General features: G+C 41.0%; 1 protein-coding gene across 1 annotated transcript in view; it reads left to right on the top strand.

Annotated features, from left to right (window-relative positions):
* Window positions 1-23,361, top strand: part of epas1b (endothelial PAS domain protein 1b) — a 63,964-nt gene that overhangs the window by 6,118 nt on the left and 34,485 nt on the right. The window contains exon 2 of the mRNA XM_083988344.1: window positions 21,103-21,293. Within this exon, the coding sequence (XP_083844470.1) occupies window positions 21,103-21,293 (191 nt within the window). The remainder of the gene's footprint in view (window positions 1-21,102; window positions 21,294-23,361) is intronic.

The raw sequence follows: 23,361 nt of genomic DNA, 5'->3' as shown, positions 1-23,361 counted from the left end.
TTTTGCTGCTGTTTATTGTGAACAGTTGTTGTGCTAACTCATAGTTTGAGAGGAGGGGGTGTAAAATGAGTTGCCAAAAACGAGACAGAGAGAGACTGAGAGAGGCAGAGAGAGGAGAAGGGGAGGACAGAGGGTTTGTAAAACAAAACGAGAGAGATAATCAAACGGACATAGAGGTTATGTAGACGAACAAACCGGGAATGAGGAATCCAAAGACGAGTAGAGGGCAGGAGAGGAGAGGCGGCTCGGCTCGGCTCGCTCAGGCTCTGGCATGTCGGACCTCGCGGGCCCCGTCGTCAACTCAGCGGTTCACATGGTGTCTGTCGCGGCGCTCTGCAGCCTGCAGCCGAGGCCGAGGCCTGGTTGGCACGGCGCCGTCATGCCTCTTTTGTGTGCTAACCCTCTGCCAACCCCCTAACCCTCCCGGCACTACCCAAACATCACGCCACTTATAGCAGTGGCTAAACCTGCGCTGTGAAAGACAGAGGAATGTGAGGAGAGATGGAGAGAGAGTGGGATCCAAACGACTCGAACGTGAAGCTATGAGTGGATTTAGACAGGAGGTGGGTCAATTAAGTAGAATTAACTTTTGTTTCAGTCTTTTTCTGAGGTTCTGGTTCTCAAATACCCACCATGAAATACAGTATTTCTAATATTTAAAGGTCTCATATAATTTAATGGTAGATGTCCATGTGTAGTTTGATTATAGATCAGCTCTAGGTTCTGTATTCGTACTGTGAAAGTATCAAAGCCTCAGAGAAATGCACACAACCTGTACTTTATTCAGATGAGCTGTTGGGACTTCTGTGACTTTGTGATGTCACAAGTATACAATCATTACCACCATCCAACACTTGCAGGATTTGGTTTCTCTGCATATTTTTTTTCTTTAACCTCAAATCTTTTCTATTTCTATTGGATTGCTCAGAAAACAGTCAGCCAATCAGAGGGTTCTCTTTTTTGATTGGCTGTTGCTGAGAGAGGAGATACAGTAACACTACAGTACATGATGGTTTAAATGGTTAAAACCCACTAATATATATATATTTTTTATCGATCAGCACTTCGAATAAAACACAAGTATAATACCTAATCATCACTAATATAAGTTACAGGAGTAGAGGAGATGATGGGATTTCCCAAATCCTTTTCCTTTCATCATGACGAATCACCGACGTTTTACTCAGTGTTTGATGATAACGTGTTGCAGCCTGATTCCCAGAGCTGAACTGAACTGAACTTTGTCACATATATTCTTCTAATATATAAACAGTGTTCACCTCTTTCTTTATATCCATGTTCTGATTAAGTCGTTAAGGCAAGGCAAGGCAAGGCAATTTTATTTGTATAGCCCGTTTTTACAAACAGTTTGTCTCAAAGGGCTTTACATGGCATCGTAACAACATCCTCTGTCCTTAGACCCTCACATCGACTGAGGAAAAACTCCATGGAAACCCTTTTAACAGGGAAAAACAGGAGAAACCTCAGGGTGAGCAACAGAGGAGGGATCCCTCACCCAGGACGGACAGACGTGCAATAGATGTTGTTACAGACAAGAAAACAGTTTACAGTTTGTCACAGAATGTGCGGAATATGGAAATGTTAGCAGGGGTTGATGAAGGCAGTCTCTAGTGAGGGGAGGGGGGGGCAGGGAGAGCCGGTCAGCTCGATGGGAGGACTGGGTGGCAGACTGGTCCATGGGAAGGGAGGGGAGGCCGGTCTAACAGCAGGGGAAGGGGTGGGAGGGGGGCGATGCAGGCGGTGGCTGGTACAGAGAGATGGAGCTCCGGTGGATCTGCGGAAACACAGAGAGAGTGCGAGACACCAAGGCCAAACTACAAAGTACAACAGAAAATGACAGTTCAAAAATATACTGAGGAGAGGGGAGGGGAGAGGAGAGGAGAGGAGAGGAGAGGAGAGGAGAGGAGAGGAGAGGGCTCTGAGTAACCAGATGTGTCCCCCAGCAGTCTAAGCCTATAGCAGCGTAGCTATAAAATGGTTCAGAGCTACCTGAACCAGCCCTAACTAAAAGCCCTGTCATAAAGGAAGGTCTTAAGTCTAGACTTAAATGTAGTTAGAGTCATAGTAGTTAAGTCACTTGTCAGGTTTTGATTGAGTCTCTCTGAGTGTTTGGGATTCAAAGCTCTTATTCAGAGTTTTACCAAGAGGCCGACTAAGACCCAAACAAACAATGGACACTGAACAAAAAGGAGATTAGACGGCGTAGGGCGAATGGAGAGAGAGAGAGAGTGAAGAGAGAGACGGGCTTTGAGTTACTAAGCAGAGGAGCGATAGAGATACAGATGTAGTGTGTTTCCCAGCTGTGTGACTCTTTGCGGTTTATTGTGATTAGCTCTCTTGAGGAGGAGCAGCGGGGGCCGTTACCAGGGTGAAAGAGCGACTTAAAGTTTTAACTGAGTCGGTTGCTACTTGTGGACTTTCTACTCTGTAGCTCTGTGTATATCCAGACCATCAGCTATTTAACACATTGAGAGCTCTTAAAGCCGCTCAGACTTAAAACCTGACGCGGTGGTTTTCCAGTTGAGTCTCACACCCAGCAACAGGAGGCAGAAGATTGTTTGTGGAGTTTTTTTTTTTTTTTCATTGTCAAAACTCAGGATGAAGTGTTTTTTTTTCTTCTTTTCCCTCCACACAGCTTGATAACGACAGCAGTGTTTTCTCAGAGGAACAAAATATGGTGCTTCAGAAATCAGTGGTTTCCTGCTGAGGGAGCTGATTACCACTCACACTGTCCTCGCACTGCTTGTTTACTTAATTGCTCAATCATTTAGTCGCGGTAACCGAGGCCAAGTCTTTGACAAAAGCAAAAGGAGCGTCTGATGACTCACTAAAGAGAGAAAGAGAGTGTGGAGCGATTTGTTCATCCCAAAATTTGCAACAGATACTTAACCTCATTTAATTTTCTCATTTTTATTTTAACGAGAAAAGATAAACTTTAATATAAATCTGCAGGAGTCGGTTCTTCTAAGGCCACGTAAGATTAAAAGAATAGTTCACCCAAAATTCAAATTGCACTCATTATCTACTCACCCTCATGTGGACTAAGGGCTGGGAGAAGTTTCAGAGTTATCCGTGGCTTCTCTGAGTTACAGCGGGGTCTTGGCGTAGCAGTGCATGTCCATATAACGGTTGCAAATGGATACCAACTGTCTTCGTAACAAAAAGACACACCAAAAAACATCCAAATACCTCCATGCTGCTCGTATTGTATGTAATATCGGTCTTGTATTGAAGCCCCGAAATACAAAATTGTATTACAATGTACATAAAAAATTGTACATGGAAGCTTCTCGAAGCTCCTCTTCCCAGTTCGTCAAATTTGGACGAACTAGGAAGAGGAGCTTCGAGAAGCTTCCGCTACAAAACAAGCTTGAAATATAGACTTATTTAATTTTTTTCGGGACAATTTCGCATTTCGGGGCTTTAATACAAGACGGACATTACATACGAGCACTATGGAGGTATTTGGATGTTTTTTGGTGTGTCTTTTTGTTACGAAGAGAGTGGGTATCCATTTGCAACCATTATATGGACATGCACTGCTATGCTGAGACCCCCTGTAACTCAGAGAAGCCACGGAGGACTCTGAAACTTCTCCCAGCCCTTAGTCGATATGAGGGTGAGTAGATAATGAGTGAAATTTCAATTTTGGGTGAACTATCCCTTTAAGAGCAACTGAACAAACTCGGGGTCAACCTGAGTCGAGAGGCCCCTGATCGACTGTATACCTATAAGGTCCAGCAGCTCGGGAAACGGCAGGGAGGGGTGAGGAGGAGGTCTGACTGGGAAACCTCTGCATCTTTCCATTGTTATTTTTATCTCATTCATTCTCAGCCCCCCCCCCCCCCCCTCCTCCTCCTCCTCCTCCTTCTCCTCCTCTTCCTTCTCCGTCTTTGTTTTTTTCCTTCTGTATCTTTTTGTTCGCATCACATTCTCTCATATTTATCTCACACTCCCACCAGAGCCGTTTATACCGCTTACTTTGTTGTTGCTGCCCCCTCCTCCTCCTCCTCCTCTCCCGTTGCTCCATGTTTGAGGTCATTTGATCGGACCTATACGTCGTTCCCCCATCTCTCTCCCCTCCTTCAGAACTCTGTCTCCTTGCCATTTCCTATTTCCCGTCCGCCAGCTCCCATTCTTCCTCTTCCTCTGCTACCAAAATGGCCGAGCTCCAGGATCCACTGTGTGTCACCTGGCTCCGGTCCAGGTCCGAGACAGACTCTCCCCTCACTTCACCTTCAGGGCCGATGGTGGTGGAGGTCCGGCTCCTCCGGATCAGTGCTGAGGCTCGGTTACAGTTTTCGAAACCACGAGGCGCCCATAAACCTTAAACCACACTGCAAAAACTCAAATATCTTACCAAGTATATTTGTCTCATTTCTAGTCAAAATGTAATTTCTAGTCAAAACAAGTCTCATTATACTTAAAATAAGACTTATCACATAAAAAGCAGCTTGTTTTTAGACACTTTTTTACTTCTTTCAAGCATATTTTCACTTGAAATAAGTAGAAAAATCTGATAGTGGAGCAAGTTTTTCTTCCTTATTACAAGCACAAAAAACACAGATTTTCTACTTACTGTATTTCAAGTGAAAATTTGTTTGATACAAGTGAAAATTATCAAAAAACAAGTTAATTTTTAGGTGATGAGTCTTATTTTAAGCGGAAAGAGATTAGTTTGGACTAGAAATGAGACATTTGGACAAGAAATAAGACAAATATTCTTGGAAAGATTTTGAGTTTTTGCAGTGTAGAGGTGTTGTTGAATAGTCTGAACTTGATTTAATAAGTGAATTTATGTGAAAATTAATGTTTGATTGTGATTAAAAGAGGGCGTCACCACTTTGGCGGTCTGCCGACATAAAAAAAATTAAATGTAGGTCAAACCAAACCAACCCCGTTTGGAGACACAACAACAAAATGGTGGAACATCAAGATAAAGTTGTTATACCAGTGATGTAAGATACAATTAGCTTAGATTTCCTCTCTATGCACCGAAAGGTCGTTGTGTCTCCTATTCAACCTCTTTGGTGCAAATATAGATATTTGAATTATTCAAATCTGTGTTTTTCTTTTTTTTAGATTGAATAATCAAACATTGTTTCTATTCAAATCTCACCCCGTTGTTTTTATGTGTGAGCTTTATCACATGATAAAACTGATTTATTTATTTCCCAACATTGTTTGTTTTGTTGTTCAGAGGCGTCAGGTGTCTTTCTGCAGGGAATAAATGATGATAAAAGTTGGATTTTGTGGTTTTCCATGCAGAACCTGTTGCTTATTTTCCTCCTCATGAAAGATTTTGCAAAGATTTTTTTTCAATACCTCTGATTGCATCAAATGAAATCATAAAAAAAACACAAAACAAAAAACAGAAATGGTTTAAAACCACTTAGACTCAGATTTACTGCGACTGTTTCTTTCATGTAGATGCTGTAGTTTCAGGTTGTGGAAAATAAAGTCTGGAGAGGAGAATCTGAGCTGAACTGCAGTTTCCACCCCGCTCCCTCCCTCTCTCTCTCATATAAAAGAGATGATTATCTGTGTTTTTCAGTCCGAGGCACCTGTGTGTTAAGAGCGTCCTCCCGCCGCCTCATTTTCAGCCATTTTTAGATCATTTCTCTCTCCGCAAAGTGAATTTGTTGCCTGTGACGACGAGTGAAACCAGACCTAGAGCTGCCAGATGTGACGCTGTTGTGAGAGGGGGTTTGTTTTCTACACCAACACACACAGTTAGCCGAGTCGACACCTCAGTGAAGGATGCTGTTCACAAAAACACACAGGCCGCAGTGCAGAAAAGTGAAAACTGGAGCGTAAACTGTGGTAATCGAGGTGAGAGTGGTGACGGAGTGAAAACACAGACTTGCATTCCTTCCTCTTTAAGTCGTTATAATCCTGTTTCTTACACCGAACCATTCCTGTTTTCACTTTGCATTTCAGGACATGAGAACTGATGAAAGGCTGCAGCTTTCTCCTCCGCTCCGCTTTCGCATCTGTCATCACGTCTCTGAGGCTTCGCCCTAAAACACTTTGAGCTTTGAGAAAACACACTCTTAGAAACTGAACGTCCCTCTGCAGAGACTTTGTGCAGGTGCAACAAAAACCACAGATTATATCGTTTCCAAAGAGGAGTCGGAGGCTTTTTTGTCAGTGCTTTAAAGGTTGTGACATATTATAATTTTATTTGCATCAAATGACATTTAGCAGCGTCAGATGAGATCAGGTGCTTTCTACAGCTGCCCACTAAAAAACCCACTGAGCCATGACCTTGCAGCTCTGCTCACCTTTGCTCTACATGTTGTGAACACTTTGTCAGCTTGTCTCTTTAAAAAAAAACTAGTTCAGGTCTGTTGTGGTTCAAATTTTTTTTTTTAATTATTGTTTTATTGTAATTTATAATTTATAATTAATAGCAATGCAGCAGTCAGTACTGATAGAAATGAGAGTGGTGCTGGGTCTTGTTATTTTTTGCTCTAACAGTCACTGTACTGCTGAGTTCAGTGACTGTTTTAAAGGGACAGTTCACCCACATACATCCACTATTGTCAATGCATACAGATAGTTTTTAGTTTTACTTGCACAGGTTCAATAAGTAATATTAATGATGATTTGATTTGATTTGATTTGATTCTTGATAACCCACATGCACAGGAACTATTTCTTTCTGTGGAAGGAGTCGCCATGAAAACTGTTCTGGAAAGATATGTTACTGTAGGATTTTTTATTTTTTTTCTATTAGTGGTTGAAACACGATGATGAGCTGAGACAGAAATGCTCAAAACCTCAGCAGGAGCTCAGATGAACAGAGCGACAGATTTTTTTTTTTTCTCTCCCTTTAGTGCTTTAAAGCAGAAGTAAGCGATCCGGTCGTTTTGGCTAACTTCTTGTCAGCCGATGGAGTTAGCAGTCCCCGCCCTCGTCCCTACGTCACCACATTCACGCGCATCCCTTGGCTGCACACACAGAGAGGACCGCCCCTTTATGCCGTTCTCTCTCCTCATTGGATAAAGGTTGTAGGATACAAGGAAAGTTTTCTCCTCGGCTTACAGCAGAGCAGAGTGACTGACAGACCCGTGTTTCAGACCAAACACTCTATATAAGTGATTGCTGTCGGAAGATATAACTATTTAAGACTTATATTAACACAAATATTCTGCTTACTTCTGCTTTAACATACTAGTTCTTCACTGTTACACTGAACTCACTGCCCGTGTAAATCTCAGCCATGTGTCTTGTTTGGTATTCTGATAGAGGGTCCCGGTCTGGGCGACTCACACCACCTGTGGTCTCTCTCTCTCTCTCTCTCTCTGCACTGACTGCAGCTCTCTCTTTCCCTCTCTCCTTCTCTCTCTTTCTCTCTCCATCCCCTCTGTGCCTCTTTCAATCAGCCAGTCTATCCCGACCATCAGCGTGGCGTGGGCGGGTTTGTTTGTTTGTGCCAGAATGTGTGTGTCTGCATAGTGTGTGTGTGTGTGCCTCTCTTTCATGGACTATCAGAATCATCAGCAATCTCCTGCATCGTTCTTCCCCTGATTGAGCTGAAGTCGGGGCCCCTGTCTGGGATAGCTGTTTGTTCGGCTGTGTGTGTGTGTGTGTGTGTGTGTGTGTTTGGCTGTGTTTCCAGAACTCTATGTTCCTCAGGATCACAGATTAGCCTGTGCTGTATTGTTGCTCTGTGTTTGTGTTCGGCCAGGCGCCACAACTACAGGAAGACCCACTGTAAGCAAGGAAAGGTGTGTGTGTGTGTGCATATACTGTACTGTATATGTATGTCTGCTGCTCAGTTGTGTGTGTGTGTGTATTTAGGGCGTGGGCAGACTGTTCAGCCTTTTTTGACCCTCAACCATCTTTATAGTGGAAAATAACATCTTTTTATTCAGAGTGAAAATTCACAGACATGAAGGTGAAGGATTCGTCCAACAGCTCTGGATTCAATTCAGTCTGCAGGACTTTTTCTTAAAGAAGAAGTTTACACACATTTAAATCTGCCTAAATCTTATTCTGTATAAGCTACATCCTGTTGTTGATCGTGTCATAAGAAACTTCCTGAGAGGAGTGAGAGGAAAATTTGCAAAAACAGTTCTCCTGATTTTTCAGATGTTGTGAACCTGCTGGTTTTAATTGAATCACTTTGTTCCCATGTTTTTTTTTTTTTTTTTTTCAATTTTGTCCTCTGAATTGGTATTTTCCCTTTTGTTGGAGCTCACCTCGCCCTCGCTCCACCTTCCAGTTTTTGTGCTTAGGTAGGCTAAACATGCCCCATGCAGACCTCTGTCCCTCCCTAAGACAAAAGTGATAGTGATCTTCAAACAGGCGGACTGTTCCTTTAAGATCGGGTGAAGGTGCGGTCAGATGTTCAGGCTTCACTCAACTTCAATGAAATCTGTAAATCTGTCCTCGCCGGTGAGAGTGATGGAAACGACAAGAGGCTGATTGGAGCGTTTTTTAGTGGCTGCATTCGGGAAAATCTAAAACACACTGCGATGCCGCTCAGGCCCACACACACACACACAGAAACACACACACATACACATACACACACACAAAAACACACACACATACACACACAAACACACACACACACACAGCCTGACACCTGCTCCAGTTACAGGATCTGTTTCCTATAAGCACCACTTGGCTTGTTATCACAACAATCACATGGACACCAGGAGTTAATGTCAGGGCCTGTTATCTGGTGCATGTGTGTGTGTTTGTGTGTGTGTGTGTGTGTGTGTGTGTGTGTTTGTGTGTGTGTTTTTGTTACATCAGTGAACCTTATAGCCCCAATCCAGTTTACATACATTAAGAGAAAAGTGCAACAGGGAAGGATTTGCTGCCTCCTTTGATTTCTTGATAAGTGCACTTTTCAAGTATCAGATGATCAAAACTTTATTTTAAAAAAGTACAGTAGAAGTCGTTCAAAATTCATTCAGTGTTTATGTGTTAACTGATAATATTACGGCTCAGTTTAATTAGAATAACTGTTAAATGATTCCAGTGTTTGACATCAATAATACATGGCTGTTTGAACGTGCTTTATGTGAGTTTTTCTCTTGCCTATATGTTGATTATTTTATTCACATCACTTCTACTCTTTCCTGAAATGAGGTCACTGAAGTGTCCAGTTAACTCTGATGACATGGTGCAGTATAGATGTGTCATAACCTCTTGACCTTTAATGACAACAATGGCTGAAGCTCCTATCATCACCACCTGCTGCAGCAAGAAACCACAAATGGCGGCAGAGAAAATCTTCAAACAGCATTTTAAACCTACTTTTAAAAAAAAATCAATAGTGAAACTGTTCTGAATCAGATTGACAAAAATATACAAACATAGACTCAAATACAGAATATGAAAATATAGATAAAAGCATATTAAAATCGGTGGCAGAACTGTAAAATAGAATAAAAGATTAAAAATTCATTGCATTAGTGAAATTTCTAATTAAATAGTCTTATTTAAAAAGGTTTCCAGAGTCAATAAGACGTAGATTGTGCTTTCATGATTCATTTTGTGCTAAACATCTCCGCTTAGATGTTTTTCTGTGCAGTTTGCACTTTAGTTTCTTATATTTCCTCTATTATAACTATAACTTCACAGTAAATGTGTTGTCCTGATTCTTCTAGTTCATCTTTTAGCAGGAGGTCAGACTGCCTCTATTTCTATACCAGCACCGTCTCTGCTGCCAAAACCTCAGGAATCAATGGATTTACTCTGTCAAAACATGTTTGGTTGGATCGCATGCTTCAAGTAAATGTTTCGTCCTTTTTTAAAACTACATTAACCCCAGGAGAAGAAACAACAAGTTAATGCACTTTACTTTTAATATCAGTCGTTTTGCATGTTGCAGTTTGCACATGAGGCTAATTTCCTGTCATTAGCGAGTCGACCCCACGAGCAGAGCACCGATGATCTCGATCTCGGTTAATCCTGAACCACACACACTTCATCTCCTCGTTGCTTGCATGCAGAGCAGACACGAACATGTGAAACAAACGTTGCGCCGAACAGGCAGAGACCGCCGGGGGGGAAAGAGAGAAGGAGAAAGAGAAAGAGAGACTGGTATTAACGGCCTCATTACTGCCAACACAGACAGGAACAGACACAACACAACCAGCGGCGGCAGCAGCTCTGTCCTCTCTTTATTGTTTTGGTCTTGGTTTTCGTTCAGATTGGCACCCACTGACTGACTGACTGACTGACTGACTGACTGACTGTGTTTTTGCATGTGAGTAAATGTGCACGTGTGTTGTTCTGTATCTCACCCCCCAGGCTGCTGTTTTGCAGCCTCTGAATGACAGGTTTAATTACAGAGAGAGAAAGAGAAGCGGCTTAAGAAAGGAAAAAAATAAAGAAGTGTGGAGGTTGCCGTCTTTACCTACTAATGCGTTTTAATGACAAGATAATTGAGGAGAGCTTCAACCTGTTGGCTCGGCTGCATTGTTGTGATCTCATGGTGGACTGATGATGTTGACTGACGGCTGCATCGCTGCTTTATTTACACTCAGCTACTTTAAAACATGTGAATAGGTTACATTAAATATTGTCAAGTGATGTCTGAGTCCTGACACGACTTTTTACGACACCAAGGGACAAAATCTGTTCAGCCTGTCTCCAGAAATGAACTTTCATCAAGATTTAGTTCCTATGAATAATGTGCACTAAAGAGCTGAGATCAAGAGAGAGCTGTTCATTAATTAATTTCACTTGGTTTTACTTTGCCGTTCTTTTGATCAGTGTTAAGCTGCTGTCAGTGAGAATCAACCAGTTCTTGTGTGGAAATGTCAAATGCAGAGAGAGAAAGAAAGAAAGAAAATACCTCTTGAGACACGAGTTAAACATATATATATATATATTTAAAGCTTTTATTGGGTTACAGACAGAAATACTGTAAGATTATGTTTGTCATTTTTAATAACAGCCTCATAATCTGCTCATTATTGTCTTGATTAATACGTTTAAATCAATAAAATGTCAATCATTTACCAGAGCTCAAAGTGACGTCATCATCAGTCCTAAACCCAACCACACAAGGCGTGTTATCGTATAAAATAATAATAAATCATATTTTATTGATTTTATTTGTATGTAAGCGCTTTTACAGATGCTCAAAGACACTTTATACTTAAAAAATTATAAAATAGAGCAAAGTCAGAGTGAAATACAATTAAAAACAGCGATAAAACAGTATAAAACACACACAATTATATATTAAAAGCTAATTTAAGAAGGTGAGTTTTGAGCACGGTGTTGAATGTTGGGAGGTGTGTGCAGATACGGAGTGAGTTCCAGAGGGAGGGGGCAGCGATGGAAAAGGTAAAACGGATTTAAGAGGCTGTCTCGGTTAATTTTCTCATTTTTAAAAACTGTGAGAATGAAAATGACACGATTTACGACAAACTCAGCAGAAAACTGACAAACTGCCTGAGACGCCAGCTGGGCAGTGGACTCATCGAGTCACAGATCGTCTGTCTGTCAATCAATCAGTCCATCAGTCAGTCAGTCAGAGGGTTGAAGGTCCATTCAGCTCTCAGTTTCTCCTTCAACCTTTCAGACCAGATTAACTCTGTCACCGCAGCTTCACATTCACTGTGAGTCACTGTGTGTGTGTGTGTGTGTGTGTGTGTGTGTCCTGCCTCGTGTGAGTCTCGTGTGGTTTAGAGTGACAGCGTTACTTCTGTCACGGAGGTTTCAGAATGCCAGGTATGTATTTTCTCACTCTCTCTCACATTGTAAAAGTGAACACTCCTAAAAAAGCAAATGTGAATTACTCTCCACCATCATCATCATCATATACCCATTATTATTATTATTATTACTATTATTATTCATATCTGAGCTTCTGGCCACAGAAACAGGCTCCTTGAAAGCTACGAAAACAAAACTCAATCCAGCATTATGAGCACAAACGCAGCACAAACAGTCCCGGCGGTGCTGCAGGTCGACTGCAGAAATCCTTTTAGGGCTACGCATGCGATGTTTGCGTGAGTGCAGGGTGATGAAAATAGCTGGCAGCCCGCATCGCATCGGCTTGGGTTGCTATTCTCACACTCTAAAAGAGATGTGCCAATGAATCGGAGCAGAACAAAGAATGTTATATCAGCTTTTACATCATTTACTGCAGAGAACACACAAATCACAGCTATGACTCATGAGACTTTTCTTTTTTTTTTTTCTTTTTTTTTTTGGCAGCTGTGACTTTTCCCTGTTTGGTTCATAATTTTGATAAAGGTGTCAGAAAGTCAGAGGTCAGGGAGCATGCTTCTGGGTTTCTACTTCAGAAGTTGTGCAGATGTTTTGAAGGAAACTTTAAATTAGAAAGTTTCAATAGATTTGAAATGAGCTCAAATCTCACTCTGGAGAAACAGAAGGAAAAGGCACATGTTCACAGTTTAGCATACACACATTTTCCGATTTGCAATTAAAGAAATGAAATGTCTTTTATGATCTGTGATCGTATCACAAACTGGAAAAGATCAAAAGATATTTAGATAAGTTAAACTGGGGAAATGTGACCAGCAGCTTAAAAGAAATACTTTATTGCTCAGGCGCCCCGTATACAGCGGCTACAGTCCTTGCTGCAGCCGGTCCTGGTTTGAATCCCCCGGAGGCCCTTTGCTCCATATCATTCCCCTTCTCTCTGCCTCCCCATTTCCTGTCGTAGGTTTCAAACTTTCTATAGTTAATTAAGACAAAAACCTTATTATTTAGGGTTTTTTATTATTATTATTATGAATTATCTCAATATTCAAACTTTATTCTCACACAACTTCCTCTAAAATAATGAAAAGTTGTTTTTTTTTCTATTTAGTCTCGTGTAAAGAAGAGTTTCCTGGTCTAATACTTTCTTTCTGGTGCCTTTTATGTGATTATCCTTCATGATCCGTTAACGGGAAGAAGCTAAACCACCTCGTTGGAGCCGTAGCGACCTGAACACTCACAGTCAGTGGATCAAAGCCATTTTTCCCGTGATGATAATAAGATGCGTTACTGATCCCTGCTGCATCACCTCAAATCCCATCATCACCTGATTCTGCACAAATATAAAGTCTTAAACGCTTTAATAAGAGAAAAATAAATCCGGCCCTTAGATGCTTTTGAAGCCTCGTTGGGATGTTTGATGAGTGTCCAACTCTCATTGGGAAGAGCTGAGCGACTGACCGGAACAGTAATTGGCCGAACTGGGGTAGTTACAGTATTTTCCACATGGCTTGGCTGCATGAACCCGATGAACTCCGCAGCCAGACTGTTGTTGTGTCTTGTCGAATGTGTGTCTGCAACGACGATGACGACGAGCGGCAACTCCCAGAGAAGCAGAGGTTTTATTTATACAGCACCTTTTTTTTTAAATCTCATGTCACAAACTGCATCACAATAAGACAAAACAGGCACACGCAGCAAAACAAAGGCAAGTCCAAACCGGTCTTTTCTCAGAGGGTTTCTACAGAAAGACGAGTTGGAGGTGGCACTGACGACCTCAGTGACCTCTGGGTGATACGGACTTGTAGCGGATCGGGGACGAGCGGGCAGAGCTCTGAAAACGGATCTAAATAAATAAATACAGAAATTAGTTTAAATGACAGGAGCAGCAGAGTTAAAATAAATTATTTTCCTCCTATAGTGACAATTTATTTTTAAAAAATGTCAAAAAAGGTCTCTTCAAAGCTTTTGTAGGGCCACGGTTTAGTTTATTTTGTCAGATCAGCAGGTTAAAACCAAAGAAACTGTTATTTATTATATTCTGCTTTTTTTTCTTATCACAGTCATCTGTTTTTTGCACAGACAGCTGAAGACATGATGTGATGCGTATTGCGCTTTTTGTTCTTTTTGCTTGACCCAGAATTTCAGCATGAACTGTGAACAGAATGATTAGTTCATGTTACAGATAATATCATTATCACTTTTAGCCAATAACTATTAATGATTAGAGATCTGACCTGGTGGAGGGGAGATTTTAATGGATGCTGGATGCTTTTTCATTCAACATAAGATAAAACATGCAATGGGTGAAAAAAATCTGCTATTTTGGGGTGAAGAGAAGGATTAAAACGTAAAAAGATGCAGGGAAGGATGGAGGCAGGAGAAAGAGAAGCAGCCGTACTGTATCCTCTGTAGTTGAGTAAATGCACTTCACTGCAAAAACTGCCAAATCTTTCCAAGAACATTTGTCTTATTTCTTATCAAAACTAAACTCTTTCCACTTAAAATAAGACTCATCACCTTAAAATGTACTTGTTTTTAGATCATTTTCACTTGTTTCAAACAAATTTTCACTAGAAATAAGTAGAAAAATCTGCCAGTGAAAGAAAGTTTTTTGTGCTCGTAATAAGGAAGAAAAACTTGCTCCACTATCAGATTTTTCTACTTATTTCAAGTGAAATTTGCTTGAAAGAAGTAAAAAGTGTCTAAAAACAAGCTGCTTTTTATGTGATGAGTCTTATTTTACGTAGAATGAGATGTGTTTTGACTAGAAATGACATTTTGACTAGAAATAAGACAAATACTCCTGGTAAGATATTTGAGTTTTTGCAGTGTTATTCCCCTCTGACCTGTAGTCTGTGTGTGTGTGTACATGTGAATATGACTGGGGGGTCATTGAGTACATCACAGGGCTCGGTGCCCTGCTGAAGCGCTGCGACTCCCATTGTTTCGTATCCTGAAAAAGTCTGCAGGGACCTGCAGCAACAATGGCCCCAGACAATCAAAGAGTGGCACCCCACACACACATACACACACACACACACACACACACACACACACACACACACACACACACACACACACACACACACACACACACACACACACACACACACATGCACGCACACACACACACACACATCCAGCAGATAGCGTATAGCAGAAGTTAGCTGTTCCAGTTGACTTGAGGGGAGGCGGTCGGCGGCCGGCCGCTCCACCATCCGCTGGCTCATCAGTAATGAGCGTTTGTGTCACCGTCGGTCGGGTTAATGAGTTTAAAGCTCAGAGAGACGAGCAGCGAGACACACTGATGGGACCAGCTCTTGATAAGATAAGATAATGGAGCTTCTGTGCTCTGCCTTTCCTGTTAATTGTGCACAATCCTCTCCTTAATGTGCGTTTGCATGTTGGATTGTGCAGTTTGTGTTTCTGTGTGTGTGGAGGGGGAAGCGGTGACTCCAAACTTTGAACCAACACTGATGAAACAAATGAGTTTCACCTACTTTTTTTTTTTAACTGCAGCGTGATTTTAAGTTTCAGCATCAAATCATCTTGTAAACAGGTTTTTCTCAGCACGTCACCAAGATGTGATAATGTCAGAACTGGAAACTGTGGCACAAGATGCAAAAGATGCAAAATGTCTTTTTCTTATCCCGTCGTTTCTGACTAAACAGTGACTGAGTCCTTGTTGCTTAATTTTATTATAATAAAAGAGGTAGAAAAATTAAGCCTGCAGTAAAATATTTCACGTCAGAGGCAAATATGAAAATGTCTTTGCTGTATCTTTATTATTATTATTTTATTTATCAATTATTTATCATTACATAATATTTATTTGTGCAATAAATATAACAAATCAAAGTGAATCATTTATTTGGAAACAGTTTAACAGGGACCCCCACCTCCCACCCTCCTTTTTTAGAATAGGTTTTTACTAAACTTAGTTATGATGAAGAAGAGATGAAGATGTGCAATGCAAGAGTAATGTCTGGATTTAAAATATATATACAAAATTAAAACACTAGTAACTTTACAAGTGACTTTTCAAAATGGAACAAACAATAAAGGTACGAGGAAAAGAGACACAGTGGTGATTAGAAAGGCAAAGAAAACAAAAGATTATTGAATAAAGTCAATTAAATAAACATAAACCAGCAGCTTTTACACTACCGCTGTGATTAGATGTGAAACTGGGACAGATAAGAGCTTTTTTTTCCTTCTTCTTTCTGCCCCCTGAGGGTGTGAGAAGGAGGTGCCGAACCCTGCACTCAGTAATACTGTAGATTAAACAGTTTTTCAGTTGGGTTTAATGATTTTAAAAGACGTTTGTGTTTGTGTTTCCTGCACAGGAACGGTTTGCACTGAGAGGAACATGCAGGAAACTTATTGCAGATGATTTAACGGACGACAGTTTGTCTTAAATGATCTGAAAATGAAGGGAGGGGTCCAGACGGAGGCTCAGGTCTGTTCAGGAGGAGGAGGAAGAGGTAGAACATGTCCTCCTGTAGAACATGGCCGCCGCGGCTCTGCATGGGACCAGAAAGTCCAGAGACGAACCAAAATAATACTTTGTGTGTGTGTGTGTGTGTTTCTCTTGGCAGTTATGCCGAGCATTGTTGGATTGAGTGAATAAAGTGCTGGTACATTGGCTCCGGTCCAAATGGACTTTGACACAGTCACTAATCAGTGTGAACACATCGAGCAACAGACTGAACTGAACGTATTTCATCTGTGGCATGATTCATAGTTTTAGGATTTTAAACATAAGTGATTTAATAAATGAAATTAACATTTCTCTTTTTTGCTTTTTGTGTTTTTTCATGCACAAAGATTATAACAACATTAAACCTGAAGATACTTGAAGTAGCACTGAGCTCTTTCTGAATTCTTCTCCGATTCACTCATCTGTTGTGAACTCGTGCAGCTCGCTCATTATTAGTTTTGGCTTAATAGCCTATTTTTCTTATCTTTGTGGGTTTTAGGTCTCAGAGCTCACGTGTTTGCCGTGGCTGTTCATATTTCTGCTTCATTTGTGTCTTTTTGCGTTTTATTGCACAAACATTTCTCCCTTTTGCACCGTTGAATTTCTTTTATTTGTTTTTGTTGTGTGTTCCTGCATGTTGCAAGTCTGGCACAGATGCGATCTGTGCGCGATAAAGCGCGTTGTGTCACCGCAGAAGGGGAGGGAGGGTATCTAAAGTTCAGCAGCGGCAGACACACACCTCGTCTGTTGTGGTTTTTTGAAGTTATCGTCGTCACAGGGCCTGCAGACAGATCAGAGGCGGAGAACGGCTGAAGGACCTGACGTGGCTCCGGCTCCATCGGGGCCCGTGGTTTAAACGTCTTTAATCCTCCTCTGGAGACTCGTGGAGTCTTTATGAGGCCTGAAGTGACTCTGTTAACACGTCCTTGGTTTTATCACTTGGTGACAGAATAATTAGCTTTTTGTTACTGTTACTGTGGGGAGGAATAAATAACTCTACAACAGCTGCTTTATGAGCTCAATGCAACAACCTGCAGGACAATTTACTTACAACTTATCAAAAGTTGATGAAAGATGAGAAAGATTTTGTTCGACTTTCATATCGTTCATCTTGTGGCAGAAACATGGAAATATGTCATGATAAAGAGATTTTGATAATCATTTAGATATTGATATTGTGTCAGTCATACATATACGTATGATAATGTAGTGAAAACCTTGTCGACCTTTTCAATGCAAAGTCACAGACACTCTCCCACCTCCTCACACCCATGAGTTCAAAACGGATGAACAATACATAAAGTTAAAGATGAATTATTATTATTTGTTTATCAAATCTTCTAAAAATATTAAGATAATATTCATACTATGAATCTTTGAAATGACAATATCCCGGATAAAATATTAAAATCACTCATGCTCTGCCTATCTTTGCTGTACATTCATTATTAGTCAGATAATGTGGCATTAAATCCCAGCAGCAGTTATCTGAGGGCACTTTTCCAACAGACTGGACTCAGTGGAAAGGGGCAGAAACCTGGAGCAGATCCAGATGTTGCAAAGGTGTCTCCCATGCAGCTTGTGCTGAGTAATCATTTATTTTCCCTTTTGCCTTGTATAGAACCAGCTTTCATTGGTAGCATGCCCATGGTTAATATACTGGAATGAGTGTAAATTATCTTTTCTTACATTGGTAAGAAGAAATTGTCTTTAATCAGTTTAAACAGCACAACTCCACCTGCCAGAACGTTATCAAGACTTAAGGGTGTACTGTATTAAAAATAGAAGTGCAATAGAAATAGAAATAAAATATATTTTTGCACATAATTAATATTGTGTCAGAACAGAACCTTTTGCTGGAATTAATATTTATTCATCAGTATGCTTGTTTGACTTGTGTTACATATTAAAACCACTTCAGTATTCACTGCAGTATATTGACTTTGGTCATTGTCCATCCCAGTGTGCATGTGTTACATAACAGTGCTGCCATCATACCAGTGACTTATTATTTATGACGCCTCCTCTGGTGTTGGTGTGTTGCTTCCACCTGAACATCTTTGCACGCAGGCACACACACACACACACACACACACACACACACACACACACACACACACACACACACACACACACACACACACACACACACACACACACACACACACACACACACACACACACACACACACACAGAGGCTGAATGAGTGTAAGACAGAGCCCAGATCCATGTGTGATGTCCTAATATGGTTTGTTGTGCTGCTGTGTTCGATCACACGCTGAACCTCTGGACCGTCCATCCGTCCGTCCGTCAGCTTCACAATCTGACATGTTTCATTTTTTTTGCCACTTAAAGCCAGAAAAATAAAACCATATTCTAGGAAAATGACCCAGAGTCCAGTTCACTGTGTGATGATTAGGTCTGATGATGGGCAGTGGTTTTGTTTTAGATTGAACTCTGTGAGATGTCACAGGTTATTTTATTTTTTTTTACCCATCAGGTCTCATCTTCAAGTCAACAACTGCATTAACCTGAGGAAATGAAAATAATAATCACCACCGGCCTCTGCTTCTTTTTTAGCCGTCACCCACTCATAAAAGGTTCTTTTTAAAGATGAACTGTCATTCATTGAAACATGTTGTCGACTCATCGGCGGCAGTGAAGTGGCGGCGGCGGCGGTCACCTTCCTCCGCCGGTGGCTCGGCTCCAGGCACGTAGCATCCTCCTCTGTTTCCAAAGTTCACATCACATTTTGCTCAATAGGTCTTTCTCAATCCAAATCCAAATGAACAAACAAACACACGACTCAGCTCCACGTGTCGCCTCAGTATTATTTTTTTTGATTTCCCCTGTTGTTAAAATTACATCTAACAGAGGTAAATTATAGGATTTCAATATTTTTGTCACTTATATTTGATTCATTCAGTTTTTATGATTATTTGACTTTAAATTATATATTTTTTATGTATAAAAAATGTACTACTTTTAACACTGATATATAAATAAGTTTGTTTTCTATTCATTAGGTTAGGAGATTTTAGAGGTTTTCTTTAGGAGTTTTGTGAGATGGTTTTGAGGTTAGAACAGGAGGATTGTGGGTAAAAGGGTTAGTGACGTGTGGATCCTCACAAGAGTTACAATAACACAAGCATGTTTGTGTTTGTGTTTGTGTGTGTGTTTCTTAGAGACACACTTAGAGCCGTCAGAGCTTTGTGGACATTAACTCGACTCTGTTGGCGGAAACTCTTCAGACAGGAAATGAAGCAAATGGTGGCACATCTTCACAAGCATCTCTCTCTCTCTCTACTTCTCTTCCTCTCTCTCTCTCTCTCTCTCTCTCTCTCTCTCTCTCTCTCTCTCTCTCTCTCTCTCTCTCTCTCTATGATGTAAGTAAACTTAAACTATAAAAACAGTCCCACTATCGCACTGACTTCCTGTTACATCACAGGCGGAAAGAGCCCCTCCTTCAGAGAAACCCACAGATGATAAACAAGACGTCCTTTGACTCACCTGCTTGGACTTTGTCTTTTCTGTTCCGCGGTGACTCATTGAAGTCCAACCTGACTTGATGAGTCACTGTCAGGTTCTTTGACCTGTGAGATCAGGGTTAACTGATGAACTGACAAACCAAACAAACGTCAAAATAGTATAAAATCTCTGAAATGCCTATGAACATTTCCAAGTATTACTGGTTTCCCTGGATAACACAGGGCAGTTTGTGCAACGTGCTGTGATACGCCGAGCGCTGCGTCTGTGGCCTTACCTCACATCTGAATGAGAGGAATACACACAAGTGAGCATGTAACGATGTTACTGTGTTTGAATGCACATCTTCATTTCAAGTTTAACTCTATTATCCAGAGGAGTAGTGGTTTCATATATATATATGTATTGTTTGTTGTGTGTTGTACCCTCCTTTTTCTATTTTTCATATAAGCTCTTTGGGCTTCTTTTCCTCTCCTGCACAATTATTTGCCTTTGTATTATTAAATATAATTCTTGTTTTTATCATTGTGCATAAAAGGGTTAATAAATTAAGGTTAATATATATATATATATAAAAAAAGAAGTTTATATATACTGTATATGTTATCCAAACATTAAAGTTTAACTTAAAAACCACAGGATACATTTGCATCTTCTTCTCGTCTTAGGAAGCATTTTTTATTACAAAAAGAGCTTGTATTGTGCGATGTCTTTATGATGTCTTTTATATCACCTTGACTCGTTTGGCTGTTTTGTTACTTGTATTGAAAAGTGCTCCACAGATGAAGCCATATATCTTCTTATTGATATTATTATTAATGACAGTACCTGGAAAAAAATTCCCTGCATGGAAACGGGCGGATTAGGTCGTTAACCATCAGGCTGTTAGTGATATTGTGTCTTAATTAACCAGTCTGTGTGATTAGTGTGACTTGGAGGCTCCAGGGAAAAAACAGCTCCTGCCTGTGTTAACAGTGAAGAGCGCCTTGTGTTTGAACTTGTGAGTGAACCTCGGTAAACTCGCTGTGACAAACTGTGTTTGTGCTTGTCGAATCACATGAGGATTTATGATATTGGGTTCTTTGCACTGTTTAGTTGCCAACAGCGGTTTTGTACAATGGCAAAGTAGCAAAGAGCCCAGACAGTGTGTGCATTCATACAGGAATTATGGCTGCCTGACACAGATAAATCTGAGAAGTATGATTATCAACAAACTGCTGCCAGTGAACCAAGAGAGGGCTATCTGTGAGAATAACTGGTTTACAGGAAAAACAACAAGAACTTTGAAAACATAACTCGCAACGATCTGTTTATAAGTCGACAAAGCAGCTGTTTTTCCAGTGTGACAGAACAAACTGAAGGTGTAACCATCCTCCTGTCTTTGCTCTTGTTGTTGTTGTTGTTGCAGGAGCAGCTCAGAGCGACGTAAGGAGAAGTCTCGGGATGCGGCCCGCTGCAGGCGGAGCAAAGAGACAGAGGTTTTCTACGAGCTGGCTCACGAGCTGCCTCTCTCCCACAGCGTCAGCTCTCACCTGGACAAAGCCTCCATAATGAGGCTGGCTATCAGCTTCCTGCGCACACGCAAGCTGCTTGCAATAGGTGTGTACCACGCACTACACCACACACACGCAAGCTGCAGTGATGTGCATTTAAATCAAAGGAAAACATGCAAATCATGGCAGGTCGCCTCGTGCAAGTTCCTTTACATCATATCTGGCCAGATGAGTGTGCGTGTGTTGAAGTGAATGAGTCTCCTCCTTCCTCTTGTCTTATTTTAAAATTAGCCGCTGAGGAAGCTCCACAAAGAGACAGGACCTATTGTTCTTGAATTCCTCCACGGCCTCGGTGTCTCGAAACGAGATCAGAGAACAACACAATTAAACAACAGCAGCAACAACAACAGCCAGTGGTCAACAACACCGCAGCAGCTGGGGAAAACACTGTGTAGTTTTCCTTAACAGCGTTACATAACGGTTCGTACATTCAGTTAGTCAAAGTACGTCAGCCTTCACACACCTGGACTCCATTAAACACGGGGTCATGTTCCATTTAAAGGTCAAATTTGACTTAAAGCAGATATCAGCTTCACGGCCGTTTCGGCTAATGCTGCGTTCAAGGCAGGCTTTTGAAACCGTAAGTTACAGCTTCAAGTCACAACTACGACTTGGTAGCGTTCCAGGTAACCCGTAGCTCGTGTTTTTACCATCCTGTTGTCTGTGAAAGTTCCCTATAACGGCCACTCGTAACTTCCGACCCGTGAACTCGTACCAGATCGAACTGGTATGACTTCACAGGAAGGAAAAACACAAAGTACGAGTTTCTTTGAACGCACCATGAGTTAGCAGCCCCCGCCCTTGTCAGGCATCAATTGGTCCTCGTGCTACGTCACCACATTCACGCGCATCCCTTGGCTGCACACACAGCCCTTCATGCCGTTCTCTCTCCTCATTGGATAACACTTGTATCCCACAAGGAAAATTTTCTCCTCGGGTTACAGCAGAGCAGAGTGACGGAGAGACTCGTGTTTAGGCTGAAATACTTCATGTAAGTGATTGCTGACGGAAAATAGGACTATTTAGGACTTATATTAACAAAAACATTCCACTGATATCTGCTTTAACAAATAAGTAAATTAACATCCCACAAGCAGTGCTTCATTAAACAACAGAATCAGAAAAATTAAAATGGTAAAAAAGTAGATCTAACCAATATTGCGTTATATGTCATTATTTTTTCATACTTAAAAATCTTAGAAAACCAAAACTGTCAAAGAAGAAACTGTACATTAAATGTATAATTTAGATATTATTTAACTGACATTGAAAGTTTCTGAAGAATATCTTGATAGACACCAATATTTACTCTAAATATTTTGTGATTGTAAATTATCTAATTTAAATTAAAAAAGAAGCATATTTTGCTGCTCCAGTTGTGTAACAGCAGTTTTTTTTCTTACTATACAGTATAAAAAAAACTATGTGTTATGCAAAAGGGTTAAAAAAAATGTTCCAGTGGTATCTACTGTAGTTATGTGGATAGTTTCAGTTTCATGTTCCAAGATTTCCAGATAATATCTAAACCTGCACCTACGCCACCCTAACAACACAATGAAGGTAAATTAAAGTGTGTTTGTGGGGCGGTGGTGAGAAATTACATCACAAAGACCTTTCTGGGATCCCTTTTAGTTTTTTTTAATATATATTTTGGGTGAACAGACCCTTTAAATTCAACATTAAAAAGGGTCAAAGTTCCTGAAAATCAAGATTTTAAACTTGTACAAAAGCAAAGAGGGATTTGGAGTAAGAAGGAGGTGGAGAGGAATGAGGAAGGATGGAGGCAGAAGGAAAGAAGAAAGCCGAGAGGAGGCATAAAAAGGAGAAAGAGGAGGAGGAGGAGAAGGAGGAGTAAAGGTAATGAGGGTAGGAAAGCGGTGGGTGAGGGAGGAGGAGAGGACAGGGAGATCCGTGAGATGCAGCAGCAGATAGAGCGTTATCGGGCCGGTTTGATTGCTCCGTGATGGAAGGAGAGATTGGAGAGGAAGCGAAGAGCTCTGCCCATCGTTCGGCTGGTGCTGGCATTAAACCCTGCTAGCCATAACACCCGACTGCCTTGGCGCCAAACATGCTGGCATGCACACTCACACACATACACATACACACATACACAC

Source organism: Trachurus trachurus (assembly GCF_905171665.1).
Source record: "Trachurus trachurus genome assembly, chromosome: 15".
NCBI lineage: Eukaryota > Metazoa > Chordata > Actinopteri > Carangiformes > Carangidae > Trachurus > Trachurus trachurus.
Note: the sequence above shows the minus strand (reverse complement) of the source record. Positions and strands in the feature narration are given on the sequence as shown.